This window comes from Lactuca saligna, chromosome 8 (assembly GCF_052625555.1).
Source record: "Lactuca saligna cultivar CGN05327 chromosome 8, ASM5262555v1, whole genome shotgun sequence".
NCBI classification, from domain to species: Eukaryota; Viridiplantae; Streptophyta; class Magnoliopsida; order Asterales; family Asteraceae; genus Lactuca; species Lactuca saligna.
The window spans coordinates 127,409,371-127,420,479 of record NC_136424.1 but is presented as its reverse complement, the minus strand read 5'-3'; the positions used below and the strand labels follow the sequence as shown (position 1 = coordinate 127,420,479).

Genomic DNA, 11,109 nt, shown 5'->3' with positions numbered 1-11,109 from the left:
ACTAGGCCAAATCAATTAAATGGCAATTGGCTGGAGTTACCCAAATCAAGGGGTGGTTATCAAAGGAAGTGGGGAGCAATTACCATACGTAACCTTAGCAGCTACCATATTTAATATTAAGAATAGGGTATTATAAATAATAGGTTTGCTTATCAGTTGATTATCATATATTTCTCATATTTATCTTTTACTGTAATTGGAGACCTTGCCCCTCTTGAATCGGGCCATTTCTAATAAAAAGCTAGCCTACCTCTATTCTTATTAACCTTGTTCTTATCAGTATCCCTTTTCTTACCTTGTAGTTTTGTCATTCAATATCAAGTAAAAGTCTCCTTTGGACATCAGCTCTTGTAATAGGAAGAAGTGAAACTAGAATTCAGTATAATAAACAAATCAACAAAATTACATTGCTATTTAATATTTATTACATTTAACTCACACCCATTAACAAGATATCACCTGCTATCAAGAACTATGAGCATGTAATGCATATGGTGCATTATCAACTTTGCTAGGATTACCCAAAACCATATCAGCAACCATTTCAGCAGTTCCAAGCGCCTGTAATTAACAACCAAAAACATAAGTTTCATTAATCATTATATCTAAATAACACATCATAAAAAAATAGTCTATTAAAATATAAAATGAATTAAAATACCAGAGTCAATCCTTCTCCCTCATGTCCTGCAGCAAGGAATACATTTGACAATCCGGGAACAGGCCCAATCATAGGCTTGCCATCTGGCACTGAAACCAATAATAAAATATATTTAAATCAAATTTAAGAATTTTAATACGTTATTGTTATTATGCTTACTATAGGGTCTTAACCCAACTCTGACTTCTCTGTTTTTCTCCAAATCTTTTAGTGATAATTCTCTTAAACAAGGAAAGAACTCTTTGGCACGTTCCCATATTTTATTGATAATTTCTTCATTTATTTCCGTATTAAATCCAACAAATTGTCGGCTGCTTCCTGCAAACAACAAAACTATAATCAAAAAGGTGATTTGTTTATTATAGCATCCTCCTTTCGTTACTTTATATCACAGCATTATACTTTGAAAAATCTACTCAAGTATGATGTTATATTAGGTAGAATTTTTAAAGTAAAATGCCTTGATATGAAAAATAAATAAATAAATAATAAAAAAAAAGTATGTTGCTATTTCTTGCATTTACAATGCCTTACCAAGAACAAGATTTCCAAGTGTATCCATTGTTGCAGTCATTGAAACGGATGAAGAAGTTTCAGCTCCAGAATCAAGATTATTAGGTTGCAAAATTGCATCTTGATGACCAATGTATCCTACCTCCATTAAACCATGGTTTAATTTAAAGGAATTAAAATTCTCTATCACCAATAGATGACCCTGTTAACCCAAAAAAAATCGATTAATTCAATCTTTCAACTTGAGTGTTATTTACTTTTCCAAGATTTTGGAAACCCTGATATGGACACAAATAACTTGTTATAAAGATCAAATTTTTATAAAAAAAAAAAAGAAAGTGGACCTTTCGAGGCTTTATAGGGATATTTAATTTAATATCTGAATCCCTTATGAGGTCTTGCATCAAAGACCCTGTCCAGCATCCAGTGGAAATTACTATGGCTTTCTTGCTATACAATGAATATTTTGGAGTCTGAACAGCTTCAACCTCCCCAGTGCCAGACCTAAAAAGATGAATCGTCTATAAAAAAGACATCTTTACCCCTTCAAAAAAATGAGCTTTGTAAGTTGTCTTCAGTAAAATATATAGTGTGTTACCTTAATAAACCAGTTACTGGCTGATTGTAATATTCCCCATATCTTCCTTCACTTGCATACTTTCTGTTCTCCTGTGTGATATTTTCAGTGATTCTTTTAGTAATTGAATTGTATTATACATTTGTTGAGGAACAGTTAACTTAAAATGTTTTGTTTCTTTTTTGGACTGAATGAATTGTTTGAATAAAAGAAATGAGTTAATGACCAATTTACCCTCTGTCAAGAAGTGATGCTTACCTTTTCTATATATGCAACTGAACGCCGAGCATCAAGTTGGTAATCATTGGGTAGAAAAGCGGCCCCACCTTCTTCTCCAACTACAAGCACTGGTTCTATTTCCTTCAAATCAATGGAAGACAAGAGCTCTGCATTGAGTCCAGCTTTAGATAGCTTATCTACCTTCTCTTTCAATACTGACATTTCATCTGAGGTTTTACCAACCAACAAGCTTCCTGTTTGTGTTTTTAACAATCTATTACTATTGAGTTAATATACAGGGGAAGTGTTCGGGTTTGACAGTTTGTCAAATGTCTTATATACCCTTTGAAAATGAGAAGATAGGGGAGTGTTTGGGTTAGTGTACCTGTCTTCTTCCAGCCAAGAACTTCTTGAGGATCAATTCCTTGATACTTTATATCCTCTGCAAACTTCTCCCATAGTTCACGACTTCTCATTGCTAGCTCCCATTTCTCACTTCCTGGAACCTTATGCACCATCCATATATAGCCCTGTCCTAAAACAAATTCAAATGTCAATTAGAATGGTGATGAGATCATAATATGAATCATGGTTTAGGAAGAAAAATTATGGTGAATGTTGTTATTTCCACAAGCACATAAATTAAAAGTAGTCTTTTTCTTCTTATAAGGTCCCTTCCTAAGTATTGTAAATGCTTTAGCAGATAGCAACCTAAGTTCATCACCATCGTTACTGGTTATTTAAATCCAATATGAAACAACAGTGGGATTGGAGTGAAACTGTGAAAGTGGCATCAAATTTGCATAGAAGCTTTTGGAATCAATTAACTCTTTGATGCTGAGATGTTAGTATAAGCTATAATCGAGGTAATTGCACTCTAGTTCGTTTCTTCATAATCTGTTAATGTTTAGGAATTAGGATTGCTATGATTATATGACGATGAATTTTAAACTGTTATCAGATCATGCTTTATTTCTTTGAAATTAAACTCAATCTAAGCTCATTAAGTGGACTGTAATAAGTAAACCAAGTTCAAGTGATCGATTGGTATTTATTGAACAGTGACACTAGCCATAACAGTAACAGAAAGCAGCAAACGGATGTATATAATCAACAGTGCTTAAAACGATATAAACTAGACTAACAGATCACGGAGGGGTTAATCAGTTAATGCACCTGCACCAGTAGCGCCGGAACAAGGTACGGCGGCGTCAACCACGGCGACGGACAAATGCGAACCAATGAGAAGCTGCCGGGCGATACTCAATCCAATTATTCCAGCGCCAACTACGACGACGTCATACGAGTGCGAAGCAGGAGATATTGACGACATTCGGACGGCGGCTACTTTGTTTCTCCTATTTTTCTCAGCTGACGTTAATTTTGCGAGAAAATTGAAGCCGGAGGGACTTGAATTGATAGCAACACGACGGAGCAACTGCCTCCGAGGGGAGACGAAGATACCGTCGATTAAGTGGTCAGGGTTTGGTGAAATCGAAAGTGAAAGAGACGCCATTCTTTAAGCTTTTTGTTTGCTACTTGCTAATTGTTTATTCCGGTAGGCTTGACTATATGCTGATTGGGAAGATGCTTCCTCCGGTTTCACGTCCGGTAGTGCAACAACGATCTATTTTTCAATAGGGATTGACAGTGGCGAAACTTGTAGATGATGTCATTGCACAATACAACCGTTAAATGGATGTCTAGTCCGACATTTTTTTTTAATTTTAAATTTAATTTAGGAATAATAACTTAAAAACTTAATATATTTTTATTACTAGGTGTGTGACCCGTGTATTACACGGGTTTATTAAAAAGTCCAAAAGTAAAAGGTGTGAGGAAAAAAAAAGACCATTCATGTAAGTTTTCGTAACCACAAGGATTATGTTTATAATAAAATAAGTAACAACTGAGTTTGTGATATTTAGTAAATCACATGGGCCATTTATGTAATTTAATCTTAATTAATCTATACTAATAAACTTATTTAATATGAATTCACAAATGAAAGATATTATCTACATTAGTTAATTATACATTAATTAATATATTAATAGGAAGAGGAATTCACAAATAGAAAGTTATTATGTACATTAATTAATATATTAATAAAATTAATTAATATGAGATGATATTTAATAGGTGGAATTTGACTAAAAGTTAAAAAATCTATAAAAATGACAAGTGGATATTAAATAATTCATAAAATTTATAAAATGACATGTGGCCAAATAAATGAGAGAATGACAAGTGGCAATAATATTTTCATTTATTAGGGTAGATTTCTAAATATTTGGTCATTTAGTTTTTTTTTTCTAACATTTCCTCTTTCAGCTTATTCATTGTACAGTACACCAGTACGGACCTCTCTCTGAACTTGGCGGCAATCTCCACCACTGTCTACCTCATATCAAGAAACTCCCTGGCTAATTGTTGAATCTCCAAAGTTGGTGCGAACTCATCTTGAAATTTGGTCACAAAGTCCGACCAGGTCATAGCCTCAATGGTTGGAGCTCCCAAGGAATCATTAATTGCCTCCCACCGGTCTCTAACTTTATCTCTCAAATACCCCGCATCATATCAGACCTTCGATCCGTCAGGACAGAAGCTTGTCAACTGTGTAGACTCGATGTCTGCAATCCATCTCCTGGCCACAATGGGGTCATTCACCCCTTGACAGTCTGGTGCACCACATCCCCAAAGTCCTTGAAGGAGAGTGTGTGTCCCTGACTGGATAGATGTCATGTCACTCCGGAATGCCCTAAGGTGATCCTCCATCAGCTAAATGCTCCCTTCCTTGATCGACCCGAAAATCACCTGAGTCGCCTCAAGTATGCCTCTCGTAATCTTCGATGCGATGAACTCGCATAATCCATCATCAGTCAGCTCGGAACCCGTGCCCGAACATGAACCTGAACCTGATCCAGACCCTGAACCTCCTACTCTGTGACGTATCACCACCATTTTGAAAGAAAACACATAATCGTCAGGGTCTTACATAACCTCGAGAGGTCTCACACACTCTACAAGTTACTTGGTTCTTTTTCAGCCCTCCTTGACTCGAGTATGGATCCTCTGCTTTCAGTAGTACTGGCTAATACTACCTTACACATCTATTCATACTTTCCTCAAGGACTTCCTTGACTTCACCAAGTCCCTTTCACTAATATTGTTCTATGTGCTAATCTCAACCTAGGCTTACCCTAGGGTAATCTCCGACCCACTCTCCGTCATCAGCTTCATAAGAAATCCCTGCTAGCTTTCCCTAACTAGCTCGCGAATACTATTACATATTACTAAGACCAAATAATCCTTCGAATAAGAGGTCTCTCCCTACAACGGTTAGACTCAAACGAGAGCTGTGAAGTAGGGTTGTAGGGCTAAACCTAACCTTCTGAAATTATTCAGTCCTCGTAATATGTAACTTAACATATTCGTTTACTAGTTAGTTAAAGATAACTAGAACTCCCAAAAGCACAAAGTAAGCAGCATTTGGTCATTGAGTAATGTAACGCTGTAAATTTCAAACAATTTTTCATTTAAATATAATGGTTTAATTCTTAAAAACACTTTTCTTAAAATATCATTCCTGATCAAATTACAAAACATAACTCCATTTTCACTTGCATAATAAACCAGGATCCTCGAAATATGACTCTTTCACTGGTGTGTACAATCAAGCTGGTGCCGTACCGTGATCCTGAGAGAAACCTGAAACACATAACACAAAACACTGTAAGCACGAAGCTTAGTGAGTTCCCCAAAATACCACATATAACACATATTAGCCACTCGAGGCTATAACTCTGTGGGTCCGTGCACCCAGCTCTGTGAACCCTCAAGTTCTAACTCCGGGAACCTTCCGGTTCTAACTCTATAAACATGCACAACATAAATCACATAGAAATAATGCAATACAACACATAACATACATATCATACAAATACTCTGTCACATAACACTGGTTACCTACTCAAGGTAAAGTATAGTGAGAAGACTCACCTCACGTATCTCGGTAACTCGTGAATCCCTGAAATCACTAGTGCTCGATCTCCCGAGCTATAGTCCTCCTATAACACAATACATCTCTAATTAACACTTCCTAATTAAGGTTGACTAACTCTATCAAGTCAACATCGGTCAACTCTGGTCAATGGTCAATGGTCAACCCCGACTCGCCGAGTCTGGCATGGACTCGCCGAGTCCCTACGAGGACCCCATTTCCTCTGAGTCCCTTCCGACTCACCGAGTCACTCACCCAACTCGGTTACTCAACCCCTGGTTCGAAATCTATGAACAACCCGCACCAACTCGTCGAGTCTGCCAATAGACTCGACGAGTGCATTCCATGCACAACCCCAAACGACCTTTTGAGGTCAGATCTGTTCCACTAACTCATAAATCCAGTCCTTCCAAGCTTATTTATCACGTAAAGTTCATGTCTTGGCGTTCATATCACACCTAATGTCTCATAAATGGTGTTTTGACCTCAAACACAAAGATCCAAACCAAAACCTCCATGGATTCATAAAAAGCTTGGACAAAGGGACACTCTGGACCTACAAGGGTCCAGATCCAGAACCTAACTCGTTTAAGGGACCAAATGGGCACTAGATCTAGCCACAAAAGGGCTCAATAAACCCTAAATCAACATGAACATCACCTCAACAGAAAAGGGTTCGAAAATGGTACCTCAAATGTGATGTTCTGGACCTCAAATCTTCAGGAAGTTGTTCCTCTTACTTCCTCTTGGCTAATACTTCCTTTTCCTTGCTAAACAACACCTCCAATGGTTGATAATGGCTCCTTCTCTCACTCCACACGCTCAAATGCACTAGGGTTTCGCTCTAGGGGCTGGTGAACACAAATGACGGCCATAAGGCCCTTTAAATAGACCCCAAACCCGAGAAATTAGGGTTTCATTAAACAGCACTGACTCGCCGAGTCCACCAATGTGACTCGTCGAGTCCGATCATTAATCCGGATGAGAAATCGCGTCTCTACTCGGCGAGTCTACGCACCAACTCGCCGAGTTCCTCTTCAAAACTCAAAATAAAAAGAATACCTAAAATTCCAGATGTTACAAGTAACCCAAACCAAGTATATCCTAATCAGGCTATCACATCACTGACTAGTCCGTACTATCATATAGTTCGATAAGCACATATTGCAGGCATATAAGGCATTTTCCTAGATCCTTAGCCCTAATCTAGCATGCAGTTCTCATACAATAAGCAGATCAGGCATCCTTCCTAGATCCTTAGCTCTAATCTAGCATGCAGTTCTCATAATCACATCATGTATCATAGCAAACATGTATGGGTATCTAGGAGAAAACTTACTTGAGTTCGGCCGATTGCATGCATCACACACTTTGTTCTTTCTCAAAACACTTTGTTCTTTTTAAAAACTTTCAAACCAAGGCTCTGATACCAACTTGTAACATCCCAAAATTTACGACCAAAATTTTCATTTTTATTTAATAATTATACAACATGCTCTGAAAACATCATAGTGCTACTCATATCAAAACCAGTGTATCCATAATCAAAATATTTCATAACACAATAATATCATAGTATGAAATCCCAAGAATCCATAGTGCGGAAAAATCATGTGTGATGTGTTGTAGTCAAGCCAGATCCTTTCCCTTTGAAGAGGAAGTACCTGAAATCAAAACTAAAAACTGAACATGTGTGAACAGCGTATCGACTCATGTGAGCTTCGCTCATGACAACCTCTCTATAACCGCCGAACTTTGAATTCCAAATCTGGTTCATGAAATAATAGACTCTGTCTCCCTTGATCTCTAAGTTCTTTTCCATTCCCCACAAAGCTTCATCCGATATGTTCTCTGGTTTTAAGGCTTCCAGTTGAGCTTCTCTGATCTGGGCGGATAGATGGGAATGGATAGTCATAGTAAGTTCCTTTACTCTGAGACCTGAGTATTCTTTCCGGCTGAGGGCGTCTGCTACCACATTGCACTTTCCTAGATGATAGCGTATTTCACACTCATAATCATTGAGTAGCTCCACCCATCGTCATTGCCTCGTGTTCAATTCCTTCTGATCAAAAATGTGTTGCATGCTCTTATGGACGGTGAAGACAGTGCACTTGGTTCCGTAGAGATAATGTCTCCATATCTTTAATGTGAAGACCACTACTCCCAACTCCAGGTCGTGAGTTGTATATTTGACTTCGTGTGCTTTCAGTTGTCTTGAGGCATAAGCAATGACTTTCCCCCGCTGCATGAGCATACAGCCTAGGCCCTGACTGGATGCATCATAGTAGACAACAAATTCCTCCCTCCCTTCTGGCATAGACAGGATAGGCGCGCTGCATAAGGCCTGCTTCAATGTTTGAAATGCAGTATCTTGCTTTTCTCCGCACTAAAGGGTAGTTAGGGTGGTTAGAGGCTTGGTAATCCTATAGAAGTTCTGGATAAACCTGCGATAGTAGCTAGCGAGACCCAAGAATTGATGGATTTTTGTGGGTGTCTTCAGTGCTGACCAATTCTCAATCGCCATAATTTTGGAAGGGTCCACGTGTATGCCTTCCTCGCTAACCACGTGACCGAGGAAAGTTACCTTTCTGATCCAGAATTCACACTTAGAGAATTTTGCATACAATTTCTTTGCCCGCAATGTTTCTAGCACTAGCCTTAAGTGTTGTCTATGATCTTCCTCACTTCGAGAATAGACAAGTATATCATCAATGAACACTACCACAAACTTATCTAGGAAGGGGCGGAACATCTGTTTCATTAGATCCATGAATATCGTCGGTGCGTTAGTCAGACCAAAGCGCATCACTACAAACTCGTAGTGACCATACCGAGTCCAAAATGTTGTCTTAGGAATATCACCCGGATGGACTCACAACTGATGGTACCCTGATCTTAGTTCTATCTTCTAAAAGTAGTTGTCTCTCTGAAGTTGATCGAAGAGATCGTCGATTCGGGGAAGAAGGTAGCGATTTTTGATGGTGAGCTTATTGAGTTTGAGATAATCTATACAGATCCGAAGGGATCCATCCTTTTTTTTCACAAACAAAATCGGGGCTCCCCAGGGTAAGAAGCTCAGCCTAATGAATCCTGTGTTGAGCAGTTCATTGAGATGGTTGGATAACTCTTGTATTTCTATCAGCACTAGACGGTAAGGGGATTTGGCTATAGGAGTGGCTTTGGGGATTAAGTCGATTCTAAACTTGACTTGGCGTTCGGGAGGGATTCCGTGGAGATCTTCGAGGAAGATATCAAGAAAGTTGCAGACCTTGGGGATGCTCTCGAGATTCTTAACATCCTGCTTTACATTAACGACATGGGTAGGAACGCTTGACATTCTTTTCGAATATATTTTGGGCTCTAATGCATGATATTATACGAAGGTTTTTTCTGAGTTTATCACCATAAATGATGAGGTCTTCGCCATTAGGTAGATTGAGGCGAATGGATTTCTCGAAACAAAGAATATCGGCATGATGAAGACTTAACCAGTCCATGCCAATAATGACATCGAATCTTTTAATGGAGATCGGCATAAGATCGATGGGAAATGAATAATCATTTAAGGTAAGGGTACAGCCTATGAATACGTCATCCATGCTCTCTTTCTTACCATTATCCATCTCGACAGTAAAGTAATCAGTTAAAGGTTGGGATTTATGCTTGAGTAGATGATTGAATGCATGAATAACAAAACTTCTCTCCGCACCACTATCAAAAAGAATGCATGCATAAGAGTTGTCGGGGAGGAACGTACCCGATACTACGGTGGGATCTGCGACAGCCTCCTCCTGGTCCATAGCTAGCACTCTCCCTGTGTTGTCAACCATTGCCTTTGGGCAATTTCTCTTGAAGTGCCCGGTCTCACCACAGCCATAACAGGCTTGGCCTACTCCAGCTCCAGGAGCCTGATTGGTTGGTTGGGCTTGTATCTTGCAAAAACTAGTTGTGTGCCCCTTCTTGCCACGGTTGTTGCACAACATTTCATGGCATGGCCCGTGATGGTGGAAGTTACACTTGTCGCACCTTGGGATGGTTCCAACATATCTACTTCCAGGTGCTTGAGTTGTAGGGGTAGTGGCAAGAGTAGTAGCGACATGAACTACCACTATTTGTTGCTTCTTGGAGGGCTCCTGTAGATACTTGCCCGTGCGCTTATCCCAGAACTTTTTCCTTCAACCGCTCTCCTTGGGTGGTTCGGGGGCAGCTGGTATGGGATCCTGGCAACCTCCAAGATCAATCAAGGTCTAAGCCAATCGTTTGGCACTATCAAACGTCAGCGGTCTTGTAGCCACGACATTCCCCTGAGTTGGGGTGTTAATCCCCAAATACATCTCTCTACTTTCTTGCTCTCCGAGGCGACCATTCCCAAGTAGAGAAGAGCAAGATCACTGAATCTCTCAGTGTAAGTAGCAATGTCGGAGCCTTTCATTTTTAAATTACAGAGCTCCTCCTCTAGCTTCTGCATCTCGCCTTGTGGGCAGTACTCGACGAGCATCAATTCTTTTAGATCTTCCCAACTCATGGCATTAGCCACCGGAAGAGTTATGAGTTTGATTTGGCCATTCCACCAAGTTAGTCCTCTGTCGGTGAAGGTGCATGCCGCAAACTTCACCTTGTTGGATTCTAGGCAAGCACATATCTCAAAGATTGACTCGGTCTTCTCGAACCATCAAGTCAAGGCAATGACACCTTCAGTTCCAGCAAAGGACCGTGACTTAGCATTTAAAAATTCTTTGTATGTACATTCCTGTGTGTGACTGTAACACCCAAAATCCGGAAGACCAAGATAGGAAAGGAAAACCCTAAGTCAAAGGGGTCAACTCTTCAGGTCCATGGGTGAACTCGACGAGTCGGAGCGGGCTCCACGTCGAGATTTAAGTGACTGACTCAGCGAGTCGGAGGGACTGGCTCAGCAAGTCAGGTCTGGGTTGGAAAACCCTAATTTCTGGACTTGGTACCCTATTTAAGCTTCATTTTAGGCCTCCACCCTAGCCACCATCACTCCCTTTACCTACTCTCAAAACCCTAAGCCTCCATTGAAGTGCTCTCAAGCTTTCTTTGCCTTTTTTAGGTGATTTGAAGCTAGAAGGAAGAAAGGAACCTTTGGTGATTCAAGAAGGGGCAGTAGATCCA

The 11,109-nt window shown here is 39.7% G+C and overlaps 1 protein-coding gene across 2 annotated transcripts; it reads right to left on the bottom strand.

The window, feature by feature from the left end:
* Positions 1-364: 364 nt before the first annotated feature.
* Positions 365-3,645, bottom strand: LOC145008927 (FAD-dependent oxidoreductase family protein). 2 transcript variants are annotated; one of them, XM_078967549.1, is made up of 9 exons: positions 3,147-3,645; positions 2,356-2,505; positions 2,010-2,224; positions 1,773-1,843; positions 1,519-1,678; positions 1,196-1,376; positions 821-979; positions 662-750; positions 365-561 (listed from the first exon to the last, which is right to left on the bottom strand). In XM_078967549.1, exons 1-9 carry the CDS (start codon positions 3,484-3,486, stop codon positions 466-468), a joined length of 1,461 nt encoding a protein of 486 aa, XP_078823675.1. In that variant the 5' UTR covers positions 3,487-3,645; the 3' UTR covers positions 365-465. The 2 variants fall into 2 exon arrangements, with proteins under 2 accessions (XP_078823675.1, XP_078823676.1); XM_078967550.1 differs by having other exon boundaries at positions 2,356-2,500; positions 3,147-3,257.
* Positions 3,646-11,109: the final 7,464 nt, after the last annotated feature.